Source organism: Capra hircus, chromosome 20 (genome assembly GCF_001704415.2).
Source record: "Capra hircus breed San Clemente chromosome 20, ASM170441v1, whole genome shotgun sequence".
Lineage (NCBI taxonomy): Eukaryota > Metazoa > Chordata > Mammalia > Artiodactyla > Bovidae > Capra > Capra hircus.
Genome location: NC_030827.1, coordinates 41,383,793 through 41,402,230, shown reverse-complemented (window position 1 = coordinate 41,402,230; position 18,438 = coordinate 41,383,793). Strand labels below are relative to the sequence as shown.

Here is an 18,438-nt window from a genome sequence, read left to right as displayed (position 1 = left end):
AATGAGTAAAGCAAAATGGTAGAAGAGTTTATACTCATTGCAATTCCCTTCACTGCTAAACCTTGGGCTATCTGATACAGAAATTCATTTTTCAAACATTTATTAATTACAGAAACAGACTCAATTACATATCAGAATTAGGTATATAATAAAGGTGACATTTCACATTACTGGAGCAATTAATTTTCCAACAGACATTACTAAAACAAGTGGCTAACAAATTAGAGGTAAAAAGGAAGACTTGGCTCCTCAGAGCTTACACTGCAATAAAAGATAGATTTAAATATGAAATATAATTGAGAGAATGAGCAAGTTTTCTCAAAACTGTGACAACCAGCAGAAACCCTGAAAATACCAATAGGTTTGATTACATAAAAATTTTAAATACTACAAAACATTAAGTTAAGATGGATATAGAATCCACTTGAAGAACAGAACAATCCAAGGGACTTTCCTAGTGGTCCAGCAGTTAAGACTCTGTGCTTCCAATACAGGGGACGTGGGTTCCGCCCCTGGTCAGGAAACTAAGACCCCACATGCCGTGTGGTGCAAAAGAGTAGAAAAATCCAGAAGTAGGGGATGACAGAAGAAAACACTATACTGCTTTAGAGTTTTTAAAGCCTTCCATAACACTCTTGGCTAAACAAATCTCTAGCTGAAATTCCGTAATATCAAAGCTTAACTTTTATATTATTGATACTGTTAGCTATTAAAATATTACGAAATTTAACAATATTATTTTTAAAATGGGAGTCTTTCTGAATACTTGTTGTTGGCAGCGTGTCCTTTCCTCTTTGATCAATCAGCACATTATTGACGGGGATTTCGGAAGAAACTGATCCCTGTGGCAAGCAATTTGTTGTGTAAGTGAATACTGAAACATTTCTCATCAATAACGTTCATGTACAAAAGACTAATGTATTAATATGTCTCTGGTCAATAATGAACTATAAAAGGTTAAAGAAAATACAGTATCTATTTCGGAGACAACATGACCCAATGGAAATATCATTAGAACCAGAAATACAAGCCACAAATCTATTTTTAAATTTTTTAGTTGTTATATTTAAAAAGAAAAATAAGTACAATTAATTTTAATATATTTGAATTAACCCATCATAGCCAAAATACTGACATGTAATTGAGATATTTCACATTCTTATTTCTCCACAGTAAGTCTTCAAACAGCCATTGTGTTTTTATTTACAGCATGTCTATTTGCATGATCCACATTCCAAGTGTCTAGTTCACAGACATGTGGCTGGTGGCCACCATACTGGACAAAGCAGATATAGAACACTTTCATTATCATAGAGGGTTTGACTGGAAAGTGCTATTCTGGGCCATGCTTGTAGTAGGGTGTCAGAATAAGAAAAAATAAAAAGCCCTGGGATAAAAAGTTGTATGTCTATATGCTGTGGTCATGCCACCACTTCTTACTTTCCATTAACTCCCGAAATCGACTGCCATCTGGCCTCAACACACCGCATGCCCATCATTTTGAGACAAGTGTCAGGATTATAATAAACCGGGTATAGTTGGATATTTTTTCTTAGGTCAGGGATCCATAATATTAATGTAACATTACTTGTACTTTCTATTACTACTAGTAATTAATGTATATATTTCACTGATAATTAAAAATTCCTAAGGTTTTTGTCCCCCATAAATCTATGGTTGCACAGTAAAATGGAAATAAAAATTATATTCTGCTTTATGACAAATATCTAAAACAGTAATTTCAAAACTAATCTCATGCCAGTTCATTTGACTCTACTTTAAATGACTAAATTTAATATTCCATGAGGAATATTTTCTGCTATACCATGTCTACTGTGTATATAATTTTCAAAAATTTATTCTTTCCCATAGGATTATTATTCTATCTAGTATATCAATCAAAAAATGTTCAGTTTTCACCCTAAAGCATTTTGGATTCACATCATAACACAATGCATTATGAAAAAAACAGTTCTGAAACACCCTACATCCCCCAGGAATCAATGACAGACGAAGAGAAATGGCCTTAAATATTTCAGACTGAAATGAAAGTTAAAAATTCTAGAAACTAGTCAACACCTGTATTAACACAGACTTTAACAATGGAGAGGAGGCGATCTGAAAAGTATTTGTTTTCTGGCAAAAGGATCAATAGCCTATGGATAGTTAATTTGCACAGTATCACTTTTGAGTACTTCTGTCAAGTCTTCCAAATCATGGTTTTCAGGAATAGCAAATAGTTTGGGAGTCTTACTGAATATGCAGGATGCAACGGCTGATGATCCTAACAATGAATCACATTAGTCATTATGTACAAAGAACCAAAAAATCAAAGATGCAAAAAAAAAAAAGATATGGAATCATGATTCAATAAAGATTTAACTTTAAGATCAACTTCAACTTCTGAAAGCTCTTAGTAAAACAACATGGTTCTACTGTATAATACAGCAAACTTATTCAATATCCTGTGATAAGCCACAACGGAAAAGAATATAAAAAAGAACGTACAGGACCAGTTCCTCAGACCTATCCAAGAGGCTGTCTCCTGAGCTACAGTAAGGTCCTCAATAAAACTTAACTTGAAACTTAAAAAAAAAGAATGTATGTATACATATAACTGATTACTTCATTATATAGCAAGAATCGGCATAGTGTAAATCAACTATACTTCAATAAAATAGAAAACTGTTAGTAGAAACATTCTTCATCTTTAGGCAGCACAAACTCTTCAAAAAGGCTATGTTATATAGGTCCCCTCTTACCTTTCTTGTTAATAGACTTTTACGTCTCATTCCACAAGCCTCTAGCTGTAACCTTCCTCTCAACGCTAATTCAATCAACATACAGCCACGTAATCCAGATGATATACAGTCATTCCAAAACGATGTGTAACCCTATTTAAAAAAGAGAAAACAAAGGAGTTAATTTACTTATTTCAAGAAAATAAGTATTTTTTAGCCAAAGCTATTTCTCATGCCTTTTACCTTTCATATCTTTCTCTAATTAAAATCAAAATACTGAAAAACTACAAGTGCTATACATTATTAAACTAGGATTTTCAAGAACTTACTGTCTTTTCACCCCTTTCTTACAAGTAACTTTGGAAGTCACCAAGTTATGTGCTAATTAGGCCCTTTCAGACTTCAGGGTTCACCCATTCAGTTAACCTGAGATCACAGTGGTTTATAACATGGGCAAATGAAGCAGCTCAGGAAAAATAATCTAATCCAATGCGGCCTCATGAAGAATTAGAACATCGTTCAATGCTGTTTAGGATAAAAACACAAGGTTAAATTTAGATGACTATATCAGAAAACTTAGGCATGGGGCCATGCCTAGTACTCTGATAACAAACTGCAAAGCAATCAGATTCCAGCACCTCCCAACACACAACGCCAGGAGAAATTTAAGGGCAATAACCGAGGTGGATAAAAAGGCTGGACAAAATGAGACTGATAGATATCTAGGGATTTGGGAACACTCAAGTGAAAATAGGCACTCTGAGAGCTAACAACTGGGTCTGTCCAAATTACAAAGCCATGAAGAGTTGCCAACTACTAAAGTACTCGACTTCCCATGTGGCACTAGTGATAAAGAATCGCCTGCCAATGCAGGAGACCCAAGAGATGTGGGTTCGATCCGTGTTGGGAAGATTCCCTGGAGGAGGAAATGGTAACCCACTCCAGTATTCTTCCCTGGAGAATTCCAAGGACAGAGAGGAGCCTGGCAGGCTTCAGTGAGTACTCAACTCTGAAGAGAAATCAGCAGCTGTCACTAGTCCTGTTTAAGACTCAGAATAAGGTAACATACGATTCTGGTGGGCAGGAAAACAGGTCAAAGAATCCTTTGAAGAAAGGAGGGCCTAGACTCAGGGTTCTGGTGCTCTCTTGGGGTCAGTCTTGGTGCTCTGCCAGGCCACAGTGGGCAGCTTGTATTTAAGACGATGACTGACTACCATGGTCCACGGGACTTCACTTTTGACACAGGAACTTAAATGATGAAGCTACCCTTCTGAGAATGAAGGCTTTGAGAAAATTAGAGTTTAGACTAAGGGAGCCACCAGGAGATCAACATTAAGAAGCAGGTTTATGGGACTTTCCTGGTGGTCCAGTGGATAACACGCCACACTCCCAAGGCAGAAGCCCAGATTCAATCCTTGGTAAGGGAACTAAAGCACACATGCCAAAACTAAGACCCAATGCAGCCAAATAAGTGTGTGTGTGTTTTTTTTTCAATTTGTTTAAAAATAAAGAAGCCGGACTTCCCTGGTGGTATGGTGGGTAAGAATCTGCCTTCCAATGCAGGGGACACAGGTTTGATCCCTGGTCCAGGAAGATTTCACATGCCACAGGCAACTAAAGCCCACATGCCAAGAGCCTGTGGGCCACAAGAGAAGCCACAGTGAGAGGCCCGCACACCACAAAGATGAGTAGCCCCAGCTCATCACAACTAGAGAAAGCCCATGCAGCAATGAAGACCCAAAACTACCAAGTACTTTATAAACAAAATAATATTTTTAAAATTTATATTAAAAAATAAAGAAGCAGATTTAAATGTGAGGTAGGGAAAGCAGATACTGTTTAGATTTGACGGGATTCTTTTAAACTTAGTTTTAGGGATCTGGTTAAATTAAGATCACTAGAGATTAGCTTTCACTTCTCACTTTCATGCATTAGAGAAGGAAATGGCAACCCACTCCAGTCTTCTTGCCCGGAGAATCCCAGGGATGGGGGAGCCTGGTGGGCTTCCGTCTATGGGGTCGCAGAGTCGGACACGACTGAAGCGACTTAGCAGCAGCAGCAGCAGAGATTAGCTAAGTAGTTAATAAGACCAGTAACTTACAGATGTCAGGTAAAATCCATGGCTTGTGTATCCATCCAATACAATTAAAGCTCTAGGAAGCCCAGAAATGGACTCACATGAAATCAAAGTTACAGCTATCTGGCTTCAACTGGCCTGGACATATAGATGGGAGTTCCCAGGTGAGCCTCTACAAACTATAAACAATAGAGTACACCTCATGAGACAGTGACGGGTGAAATACAGGACAACGCCCTGTCTCTGCAGCCTGGAAATTTCTGATGAACAGTACTTATTAGAAACTTGGGGACTTCCCTGGCAGTCCAGTGTTTAAGAGTCTGCCTTCCAATGCAGAGGGTGTGCATTCAATGCCTAGTCGGGAACTAAGATCCCATGCCTCCAGGGCAACTAAGCCTGCAGGAAGCCAATGAAGACCCAATGCAGCTAAAAACAATAAACAATAAAAATTAAAAGAATGATCAATTTCACCTCAGAAAAAAGGGAGAGGGGAGAATCTTACATTTCCTGCTGCTGCTGCTGCTAAGTCGCTTCAGTCATGCCCGACTCTGTGAGACCTCATAGATGGCAGCCCACCAGGTTTCGCCTTCCCTAGGATTCTCCACTGGAGTGGGTTGCCATTTCTTTCTCCAATGCATGAAAGTGAAAAGTGAAAGTGAAGTTGCTCTGCCCGACTCTTAGCGACCCCATGGACTGCAGCCTACCAGGCTCTTCTGTCCATGGGATTTTCCAGGCAAGAGTACTGGAGTGGGTTGCCAGTGCCTTCTCTAGCAGACAACAAACTACACCTCAACCTCAACTGCCCTGAGAATAAAGGTATACCCAGAGAAGTTAGCAAAATGGAGTATTTAACAGGACTTTAAAGATTTACATGTAGTGAATGGCTTTGGGGCATTAACATTAAAGACACATACTTAAACAGAATTGACTTCACATGGGAAAACAGACAAATGGACATGGACAGTTCTGCAGTGAAGCTTCCAGGACTCACAATATTCCAAAGATCAGTGAAGCCACCAAACCATACCAAGCAGGCTGACGACGCCTGGCAAAATCCACATCATAAAAGTACGATCAGGAATCAAGCAAGTTGCTGGAAGCAGGAGAGAAGAGGGGAGTCGTCGTTTAGTCGCCAAGTCACGTCTAACTCTTTTGCAACCCCACGGACTCTAGCCCCGCCAGTCTCTGTTCATGGGATTCTCCAGGCAAGAATACCGAAGTGGGCAGCCATTCCCTCCTTCAGGGGATCTTCTTGACCCAGGGATCGAACCCGCGTCTCCTGCGTTAGCAGGCAGATTCTTTACTGCTGAGCCATGAGGGAAGCCCAGAGCTGAACAAAAATATTTTATGATATTACTGGATAAGATGGTGGCAATGCCATCCTTGAGAATTAAGTATATTAGAAGGAAAGCAGTACACTGGAAAGAGCCAAGTGAATTTGGTCATGACCTAAGCCAGCAAGATTCTGGAGTTAATCCATGTCACCTTTACACATACAAGCAAAACTACTGAAGCTGGGGCACCAGCTGAGACCCTGCCAAGTGCTAAAGAGCACTTCCATCTTTTAATCTCTAGTGCTAACCATAAAACTACATTTTACTGATCTCCAAACATAAGTTTAGTATCTCTATATGAGATGATGGAAGCTAACTAAACTTACTGTGGTAATCATTTCACCATACAGGCCTACCTCGGTTTGGTAACTATCAGAGATATCACAGAATTGTTTCCAGACCACAGGAACAAAGCCAGTTATCACAAGAAGTGAGTCACACAAATGCTATGGTTTCCCAGTGCACATAAAAGTTAATATATACACTACACTATAGTTATAACCAAAAAAAAAAGAAAATGTATATACCTTAGTTTTAAAATTCCTTATTGCTAATTTTAAAACACCTTTAATTTGTAAAACATATGGTATCTGTGAAGCACAGTAAAGCAAAGCACAATAAAATAAGGTATGCCTGCACATGTAAATTAAACCACGATGCTGTACACCTTAAATTTATACAGTGATGTATGTCAATTATTCCTCAATAAAACTGAAGGGGGAGAAGTTGTATCTCTGGTATTGGGATGCATTTAAAAATAGATGGTATCTTGAAAGAAATACAGTATTACAGCTACTGAGTTAACCTAAACCCATGGAAGAGAGGACAGACACGGGGCACAGGCCTCACAGGTGCACAGCAGTGGGATGAAGAACCAGCGTCTAACTTGTCAGTTACTGGGAGCCTTAAAACTTGGTACAAGACTGGCTGACTGAACATCCAAATCTAGGCAGACCACCAATCTACCTGATTTCTCAGTGCAAAAGACTTCATCAGAGCAGGTAACACCACACCACCCCGGGGATTTGTCCTCAGAGAAAACACTACTCCTGAAACAATTACAAGGACCTGTGGTTTAAACAGGATGGTTATATATTCAGGGCATGAATGTGTTTTTGCCCTAGTAAAAATCTTATACCATATCTGTCAAAAGGGCAGTTCAGTTCAGTTGCTCAGTCATGTCCAACTCTTTGCAACCCCATGAACCGCAGCACTCCAGGCCTCCCTGTCCATCATCAACTGCCAGAGTCCACCCAAACCCATGTCCACTGAGTCAGTGATGCCATCCAACCATGTCATCCTCTGTCGTCCCCTTCTCCTCCTGCCTTCAATCTTTCCCAGCATAGGATCTTTTCAAATGAGTCAGTTCTTCAAATCAGGTGGCCAAAAGATTAGTTTCAGCTTCAGCATCAGTCCTTCCAATGAATATTCAGGACTGATTTCCTTTAGGATGGACTGGCTGGATCTCCTTGCAGTCCAAAGGACTCTCAAGAGTCTTCTCCAACACAATTCAAAAGCATCAATTTTTCAGCACTCAGCTTTCTTTATAGTCCAACTCTCACATCCATACATGACTACTGAAAAAACCATAGGTTTGACTACCCTAGCTTAATCCAAAAATAGGGTACTAGCACTCAAAGTTCAGGGCCACATGAAGGGAGAACCACTGGCCAGGCAATCAGCTTAGTGACAAAGCAGCAGCACTCCATTAGGAATACCAGCAGCCACAGGATCTTGCGGATGTCCCCTACTCACTGCAGAAGACTCAACTTCTGGGTCCTAGCGGAGGTTAGAGAACCACAAAAAAACCCACAACTATTTGGGGCCCTATAAGTTTAAGATTAGGATCAGAATCAGCTATTTCTAAAATATAAGAATGGAAGAGGCAGGGATATGCCAAGTAGCAGTGGATCATACACTACCCCCACAAGAATCCAGAGAAACAGGATTTCATGAGGCATAGGTCCAAAACAAGGGGAGACACTCAAGAACAGATGGTCCCAGGACGACCCTATGGCTGTCCTGGGGAGCTGAAATGCCAGAAAATCAAATCAGGCACATCTGAAAGTCATACCATGTGCAGCTCACAAGTGTGTTAGTCGCTCAGTCATATCCAACTCTTTGCAACCCCATGGACTGTAGCCTGCCAGGCTCCTCTGTCCATGGAATTCTCCAGGCAAGAATACTGGAGTGAGTTGCCATTTTCTCCTCCAGGGGATCTTTCCAACTCAAGGATCGAACCTGGGTCTCCTGCATTGAAGGCAGCCAGGGAAGCCTAAGTCTTCCAACAAAATCAAGACTAGAATACAAGACGTAGACAATCAGAAGACCCTGGAAGCTAATTCAAAGCACTCTACTTGCCTTTTACCAAAATTTAATAATAACAACTAATGATAACCAGGTAGGTGGAGATGTTCCCAACAGAATGCCAGCTAAATTGACTACAGAGTGCTCCCGTCAATCTTACGTTTTTGGTATCACTCAGTATCCAGGACTCAGACAAATGGCCAATCTTTAGGCAGACCTCACGAGAACCTTGTAACTTTAAGTGGGATATATGACCTTTATCATATGGTATGCCACTCAGAAGCAAGGAGCAGAACAGAAAGAATGAAGGCGCAGGAACGAATGAGGCAATGACACCAGGGACAAGCTCTGCAGACACAATCCTTCCTTCAGTGGGCAGTTCCAAGATCTAAATGTAGGGGACAGAGAATATATACAGAGAACACATGCAGTAATCTGACATTACTGCAGAGCTAAGTAACAACCTCCAACACAACTTTTTCTCAGCGATGAGATAAAATTTACTTGGATCTTTATTTGCCTGATTCCCTTTTTCTTCTCAAGTGGCTCCACTTGGGAGGATTTCAAAAGGAAATGTTCACTGGGTCCCTAAATATGCTAACACTGAATTCTCATCATTCAACTTTTGAGTTCCAGAATATTTAACCAGAAGCCTTTTATTGTTTAAGACTGGCCATTGTTAATATATGGACAAGGTACACACAACAGTTTTCATATTTTACGAGCATGTTTCTATGTTTATGCACAAAGTATTTCCAAATGAAATGACTAAAAACATATCTGTATATAATGTTTAATTCTGTTGTGATCACTGTTTCAGAAATGGCTTTCTACACAGACTTTCCTCACCAAAAGACAATATCAGGTTTCCAAAAACATTTGGGATTTACTATAGGTGGCACTAGCAGTAAAGACCTGCCTGCCAATACAGGAGACAAGAGACAACGGTTCAATCCCTGCATCGGAAGGATCCCTTGGCGGGCATGGCAACCCACTCCAGTATTCTTGCCTGAAGAAACGCATGGACGTAGGAGGCTGGTGGGCTACAGGCCACAGCGTCACAAAGTCAGACATGACTGAAGCGACTGAGCACGCACGCACCAAACTCACTCCAAAAGTTGTACTATTGAGACCACTCTTGGCTCACAGCCACCTGTTAGAAAACGTGCCCTCTACAGATTTTAAAGAAAGGGATAACTATTCTGCCAAATCTAACTGGACCAGACGGGTACATTAAAGTTCTCCTCCCGGGAATCTGAACTTGGCACACAGAGGCTGCACCATTTAGGTGAGCATGGACAACAGAGATGTAACCGGTTATGTGGATTCAGAAGTCACTGGCCCTTCTTCACGAATGCAATCAGAGAATGATGATAAACAGAAAGGAACAGAAGAGAGAGATGCAGAAATGAGAGAACATGCAATGTAACGCAGACCCAGACATACACATAGACACACAGAGAAAAGCATCCTAACAACAGAAGTGTGCCTGTATCTTTGGGTTGTACCTCTAAACCTTATTTCCATGAGACTGACCTGTATCTCCTTTGCTTAGGTTACTTGCAGAGATTTCTGTTCTTGCAAGCAGCTAACTTTTAGTAATGCCAAAAGGAATTTAATGAAATATTAAATTGGTGGTATCCGAAAAAGTTTGTATATAGAAACTATAACTAAAAGATTCATAACAGGCTAAAAAAATATTATGCATGGCCAAGGAACTCAAATTTACATAAATGTAACCTTTAGTTGTCAATCTTTAGTTGAACACCAGTAAGTGTGATTGTGGCAAGGGTAGTGGCTTACTGAAAACAAATAGCAGTCCCATCAACAAAACGAACCTATCTGTCAGACGGCAAATTAGGGCTTGTGATTATTAAGTGCCACATTCCAACTAGAAGCAAATGAAATCCTAACATCATTAACCTTAAATGATAGAAAATACACACACACACAGAGACACATTAATAATTTACTTATACATCAAATCCAAACTGAGGGACACTCTATCAAATAATGAGTAAAGAACTAAAGGAAACCATATTTAAAGAATTAGTGGGAAAATGACAATGACTCATTAATAAAAATAATGATTCATCAAATACTGACCTCAGTTTAGAGAATGAAATTCTTTAGTTAAAAAGTATCACTGAATGAACCATAAAATATAATTACTCTTATTTTTTCCACTGTTTTCTTTTTCAACCTTTTATTTCCAGGAATTCTTTAAATTAAAAAAAAAGAGCTAATGCCTATTTTATATACTTCACTGAAAAAAGTTTATTTTAGGTTTCTTTTGTATTCTTGAAGTAAAATATGTTCAGCAAGTTCTAAAATGAAGTATCTCCTAAGGAAATGATCTAACCGAAGTCCAAGAATTAGAGATCACTGTCGTCCTTCTCTATTACTAAATAAATTCCTATATGGAAGGCAGATCCAAAAATAACTGGAGAGGTAAAAAGAGGAAGAAAAACTGATCAACATGTGTAGGAATTGCTGGAAAGAAAGAAGTATGGATGGATTCATTGATGTACTTGGGAAAAGGTTAAAACGTCTTGTTTTCCTGGTTAATGCATGATACAAGTTGTGTTACTATCTGAAAGTAATTGGGAAACTATGATGTATCTACCAAAACTCATAAACGTTATACTAGCAACCATCTGTTTGAAAACAGGGGAATAATGGTCTTTTTTTTCCTGTCCAAAGAAAAAAGTATGACTGGGACTTCTCTGGTGGCATGGCGGGTAAGAATCCACCTGCCAGTGCAGGGGACACAGGTTTGATCCTTGGTCCAGGAAGATTCCACAGCCTGCGAGCCACAGCTAATGAGCTCCTGTGCCACAACTACTGAAGCCCACGCACCCTAGGACCAGCGACTCGCAACTAAGCCCAAGTGCTGCAGTTAAAGAAGCTGTGTGCCTAGAGCCCATGCTCCACAGCAAGGGAAGCCACCACATGCGCAGTGAGAAACCTACACACCACAACTAGAGAGGAGCCCTCACTCTCTGCAACTAGACAAAGCCGGCAGGCAGCAATGAAGACCCAGCATAGCCAAAAACAAGTAAATGTAGCAGTGTGTATATGTCACACACACACACACACACACTGTGCCTATAGTGAAAAGTTTACTGGAGGAGCTCAACAGTAAAGACGAGATGAGAAAGAGTCAATGAACTTGAATTTGAATTTAAAGAACAAGACGGAAAGTAATGTAGAAAACAGGAAAAGCCTCAGTGGGCTTCCCTTGTGGCTCAGCTGGTAAAGAATTTGCCTGTAATGCAGGAGACCTGGGTTGGGAGGATCTCTTTAAGAAGGGAAAGGCTACCCACTCCAGTATTCTGGCCTGGAGAATTCCACGGACTGTATAGTCCATGGGGTCGCAAAGAGTCAGACATGACTGACTGACTTGCACTTCACTTTCACTTCAGAGAGTAGTGTTCAAGCAAGCCTCCCAGTAGTGACAAGAGTCTCAAAAACAGGAGAAAGTAGAAAAAACTGAAAAACGTCCCCAAATATGGTGAAAAATATTCACCGACGATCCAGAGCATCATACCCAGATACATCACAGTCAAACTGCTGACATTAAACAAAGAGTAGATATTACATACTGGGAAAGCAACAAGAAAAAACAACTTATCCCATTTAAGGGAACAATTACCAGATAACCTCTCACTAGAAATACTGGAAACCAAAAGGCATTAGGATAACATATTCAAAGTGCTGAAAGAAACACACTATCAACCAAGAATCTATACCCAGCAAAACACCCTTCAAAGCTGAAGATGAAAGAGACATTTACAGGTAAACAAAGGCTGGATTTGTTGGTAGCAGATATGCCTTATAAGCAATACTAAAAGAACTCCTGCTGATTTTAAGTAAATTAATATCAGGCAGTATTACAAATCCATATAAAGAAAAGACAGATACAAAGGTAAATGAACATGAAAGACTATATATTTTCTATTTTTGCCTTTAAAAACTCACTTAAAAGCAAAAGATTGCATAAAATACTAAGTATAAAACAGTACTGAGTTATGTGAACTTGTAACATTTCTGACAATAATGAACAAAGGAAAGGGGTAAATGAAGATATACTGGAGCAAAGTTTCTGTATTTTGCTGGAACTAAATGAGTATTACTTTAAAGAAGACTAAGGAAAAAATGAAGAAATGGAGTAGCCATCATGGTCAACAAAAGAGTCCGAAATGCAGTACTTGGATGCAATCTCAAAAACGACAGAAAAATCTCTGTTCGTTTCCAAAGCAAACCACTCAATATCACAGTAATCCAAGTCTATGCCCCAACCAGTAACACTGAAGAGGCTGAACGGTTCTATGAAGACCTATAACACCTTTTAGAACTAACACCCAAAAAAGATGTCCTTCTCATTATAGGGGACTGGAATGCAAAAGTAGTTCACTCAGACTCACGTCCATCAAGTCTGTGATGCCATCCAGCCATCTCATCTTCTGTCAGCCCTTTTCGGTCCTGCCCCCAATCCCTCCCAGTATCAGTCTTTTCCAATGAGTCAACTCTTCGCATCAGGTGGCCGAAGTACTGGAGTTTCAGCTTTAGCATCAGTCCTTCCAATGAACACCCAGGATTCATCTCCTTTAGAATGGACTGGCTGGATCTCCCTAAAGTCCAAGGGACTCACAAGAGTCTTCTCCAACACCACAGTTCAAAAGCATCAATTCTTTGGCGCTCAGCTTTCTTCACAGTCCAACTCTCACATCCATACATGACCACTGGAAAAACCATAGCCTTGACTAGATGGACCTTTGTTGGCAAAGTAATGTCTCTGCTTTTTAATATGCTATCTAGGTTGGTCATAACTTTCCTTCCAAGGAGTAAGTGTCTTTTAATTCCATGGCTGCAATTACCATCTGCAGTGATTCTGAAGCCCCCCAAAATAAAGTCTGACACAGTTTCCACTGTTTCCCCATCTATTTGCCATGAAGTGATGGGACCGGTTGCCATGATCTTAGTTTTCTGAAAGTTGAGCTTTAAGCCAACTTTTTCACTCTAGTAGGCTATCTTTTGTATATGGGGGAGAGGGGCAAGAACTAGTATGTTTAATTTTGCTATAAAAACACTGGAAAAACAAACTCCAAACTAAGTTTTCAAAATGACCAACAGGAGGAAGAAGGAATGAAGTAGAAAGGATGATGGAAGTAGACTCCTAACTTGTGATAGTTATGCATATTCAAAACAGAAAAAACACTTTTAAAGAAGGAAAACAAATGAGCTAATCTAACTGCACAAAAATTAGTGATACAACCACAAAGAAATATTAACTATTTCAACTGCCTTTAGAATACAGTATTTTAACTGTACATCCTAGTAAAGTATTGCAAACAAATTTGAGGCTGAATTCAACAGTCAATTTGTAGTAATACTGACATTATTATTTTAAAGCTATTTAAATACATGTAGTAACTAATCCAATAAAAATAATATTTGGGGGAACCAAGAACTTTAATTAAGAGAAAAAAGATATAGGTATAAAATTCAATAAGTGAAATAAAAATCCATGTTAAGTTTGAATAAAAAACCATGTGAAGTGATTCTTCCCTCCCCCCAAATGCTAGCTCTATCCCCTAAAGAAAATACAATCTATGTCTGTGTACTGAAAAGTCTTAGAGGCAAGGCCATCCCAATAACACTGAGGACACCCAGTACCCAGACTGTGGTTCATTCCCCACTTAAAAAAGCAAGGATTCCTTGAAGACTATCTCAAGTCTGAAACAGGATATGTATTTAGAAGACGAGTTCTCAGGCATTTTGACGTTGACCAGAAAGCAAGAAGTTATCAAAGGTTAATAAGTGATACCAAAAGAACACTGCAGCCAAAGGAAATGAATTCCCATTAGCCAAAGGTGCGACAACTTTAAACATAAAACAAACATAAAAAAAAAAAAGAGTAATTTATACAGTTCAGTTCAGTCGCTCAGCAGTCTCCGACTCTTTTCGATCCCAGGGACTGTAGCACGCCAGGCCTCCCTGTCCATCATCAACTCCTGGAGTTCACTCAAACTCATGTCCATAGAGTCGGTGATGCCATCTAACCATCTCAACCTCTGTTGTCCCCTTCTCCTCCTGCCCTCAATCTTTCCCCAGCATGAGGGTCTTTTCAAATGAGTCAGCTCTTAGCATCAGGAGGCCAAAGTATTGGAGTTTCAGCTTCAACATCAGTCCTTCCAATGAATATTCAGGACCAATTTATACAGGTGACTCAGATTTCCTTATCAGTCCAATGGCTAGAACCCCACACTCCCAATGCAGGGGCTCAGGATTTGACCCCTGGTCAGGGAACTAGATCCCACATAACTCAACCAATAGCTTGAAGACTAAAAGAGCCATGTGTGCCGCAGCTAACAGAGTCAGTGCAGAGAAACAAATACAAATTTCTAAATGCTCCCTTCAAAAAAAATACAAGTGATTGAAACACAATGATTAAAAACAAAAACCCACAAGTCACAGTTTAAAAAAACAGAAAGCCCACACCTCACTGAAAGTCACTAAAATACTAACTCCTTATTCTAAAACTTAGCCCTCAAAAGAGAAAATTTAGTCAGCCCTCTGTGTCCAAGGATCCAAAACACCACAGATAGAAAATAAAGCTCCAAAAAGCAAAACTTGAATTTGCCCCTATTTACATTGTATTTACAACTATTTATATAGCATTTACATTGCACCAAGTATTATAAGTAACAGAGATGACTCAGATGATACAGGAGGATGTGTGTAGGTTAAATGCAAAAACTATAGCATTTTAAATAAGGGACTAGATCATCCGAGGATTTTGGTAACCCCTGCGATGTAGGGTCCTGGAACCAATGTCCCTTGGACACTGAGAGACTACTGTATCTATCCTGGCATTAAAAAAAAACAACAACGATGTATGTACTTACTTGGGGCTGTGCTGGGTCTTCGCTGCTGCGCACAGCCTTTTTCTAGTTGGGGCAAATGGGGCTACTCTTCGTTGTTGCGCACGGGGTTTTCCCTGTGGTGGGTTCTCTTTTGTGGAGCGCAGGCCCTGAGATGCAGGGGCTTGGTCACCCTGTATGTGAGGGATCTTTCCAGAGTCCCAGTCCAGAGACTGAACCTGTGTCCTCTACGTAGGCCGGCAGATTCTTAACTACTGGACCACCAGGGAAGTCCCTATCCTGCCTTTTAAGTGCATAAAATAAAATGCATAGGATTACAAAGGAGATAAAATTGAAAGTATTAAAAATAAACAAATTTGTGATAATATATGTGCTTCTTTATTAGTACATCAAACAACAAACCCTAGTCGCAAGTATAATTTCAACATAGCCATGAGCAGACAATAATGCAATGTGTCTAAATGAAAGAAGTAAGATATGAAAATATCTCTGGTTTCTACTGGTGACAAACTCACAGATATCACTAGTACTACTTCAGCTTTCCTCATGTTTGTAACTGTAGTGGGTAAGTTTCATTTAAAGGTCATTAAAAATACTTTTCCCACCCAAGCGTTTTACTCTGAGTTCTACCACTACCTCCAGGCTACAGACCAATCGATTCCCTAGGAATGGGGACACCAGTCTCAACCCAAGAACCACTCTGTTAGAACCCAATCCAGGAACTACCCTGGTGGTCCAGTGGCTAAGACTCTGTGTTCCTAATGCAGGGGACCTGAGTTCAATCCCTGGTCAGGGAACTAGATCCCACATGCCACAGCTAAAGATCCCATGTGCCACGATTAAGACCCAGTGCAGCCAAATAAATAAATAAATATTAAAATTAAAAAAAAGAACCCAATCCAAGTAATGAATTCTATCTATGTATGATTCATCTTCAGTTTTGTGCAGATCCCAATTCTGGGCTTTCCTCCATTCTTCACATCAGTCCTCTCCATTCTTACGCTCATCTCTAGCCATTCCAACAGTCATTTATTGGGCACTATTCTGTACCAAGTACCGTTCTATGTATAAGGAAATTAAGCCCCAAGCATACCACTTCAAATACACTCCTGGTAATTTCTAAACTGATAGTTCCATTCGCAACTATTTTTCTTCCATTGCATTCACCTACCAAAACTCCAATGGAATGATCCAACTGTCCACTTTCTTTTTCTGTGCCTGTGCTTCTCAACTGCAAGAAAGAAAACTTGCCATCTCGATTTAAATTAAACCCATCCTGGCAAATCTTTCTATGTTTCCCTGGTCACAGCTCTTACACAGAGCAGCTGCTTCAAAACTACATTCCCCTCAAACCTCAAAATGTGAAAGAATGTGAAGTGGCTCAGTCGTGTCCGACTCTTTACAACACCATGGACTGTGGCCTGCCAGGCTTCTCCATCCATGGGATTTTCCAGACCAGAGCACTGGACTGGGTTGCCATTTCCCTCAAATCTCAACCCAGCTCATTTTCAGCAGATAACACCATAGGAAGTAAATACCATCAGACAGGAACAACCTCAACTTCAGCAATGAACCATCATCAACAAACTCAACTTCATAGTCCACACTCCTTTTTTCTGGTTATGATAGGAAAACTACCTAAGGCTAACCCTTCTACCCATTCTCTCCCACCTCAAGAAGTATATTTGCTCACAACTCCTGCCCTCCTAAAACAGCTTAAAGCTCTCCCTTATGTGGCAGCGCCTTCCTAAGTGACATTCAAATGTCCTCAGGTTTGTCCATCAAGAGAGACAGTCAAGCACCAAAATGGCCCTATCTTCTTCCCATTCACCCCAAACTCCTTGATAGTGGAAAAAAAAAAAAAAAAGGTCCCTACCACTTCCCAACCCATGTAATGAGATACAGTTCTCTTGAGAAACAGCCCACAAAAGCTAATACTGTTGACACTCCCTCCTCCTCCCCTGATTTCCACTCTCCTGTTTTCCTCTGCAGCTCCTGTTTAGGCTTTTAAAGGTCACTCTTCTACCTATCTCTTAAGTGTACTGTCTTGCTAAGTGGTCTTTTCATTTGTGATTTACACACTCTTCTTGAGACATCTCAGCCCTTCTCACTTGCTTGAAAAAAATTTTCAAACAGCAGTACATGAGGGGAAAATCCCTACCTCTTCCCTTCCCTTCCATCCATCACCCACACCCTCACAGGTAACTTCTATTAACATTTGGAACATAGCCTCCCCAAATCCTTTATTCTTCCAACGTGCAGACAGTTGTAGTTTAAAATTGGGCTAAGCATTTGCAATGCACCATGGTGCTGCTTGGAGAAGGCAATGGCACCCTACTCCAGTACTCTTGCCTGGAAAATCCCATGGACGGAGGAGCCTGGTAGGCTGCAGTCCGTGGAGTTGCAAAGAGTCAGACACGACTGAGCGACTTCTTTTACTTTTCACTTTCCTGCACTGGAGGAGGAAATGGCAACCCACTCCAGTGTTCTTGCCTGGAGAATCCCAGGGATAGCGGAGCCTGGTGGGCTGCTGTCTCTGGGGTCTCACAGGGTCAGACAAGACTGAAGCGACTTAGCAGCAGTAGCAGCATGCTGCTGCTGCTATTTAGTCACTCAGTCATGTTCAACTCTTTGTGACACCGTAGACTTTGGTCCACCAGGCTCCTCTGTCCATGGGACTCTCCAGGCAAGAACACTGGAGTGGGTTGCCATTTCCTACTCCAGGGGACCTTCTCCACCCAGGGATCGAACACAGGTCTTCTGCATTGCAGACAGATTCTTTACAGTTTGAGCCATCAGGAAAGCCCAATGGGCACCATGTCTAGTCCTTACAAGACCAAATTATGTAGGATTTATTCTTCCATTTTCATAGGACAATGAAACTGAGGCTCAAGAGAATTAAGGGACTTGCCAGTTACTGAGTGGCAAAGTTGGAACTGAAACTGTTCTCCTAGCTCCATCATTCTGTCTTGTCTTCCAAGTCCTGTCTGTCTAATGTGTAATCTGCAAGTGTTTGCTTTCAGCTTCCATGGAAATGAGATGTTGAAGTACTCACTTTTCTTTCCATGGGTGCCATCATTTATTTCACTTCA

At 40.4% G+C, this 18,438-nt stretch overlaps 1 protein-coding gene across 1 annotated transcript in view; it reads right to left on the bottom strand.

Annotated features, from left to right (window-relative positions):
* Positions 1–18,438, bottom strand: part of GOLPH3 (golgi phosphoprotein 3) — a 45,346-nt gene that overhangs the window by 11,960 nt on the left and 14,948 nt on the right. Inside the window, exon 2 of the mRNA XM_018065702.1 lies at positions 2,763–2,894. Within this exon, the coding sequence (XP_017921191.1) occupies positions 2,763–2,894 (132 nt within the window). The remainder of the gene's footprint in view (positions 1–2,762; positions 2,895–18,438) is intronic.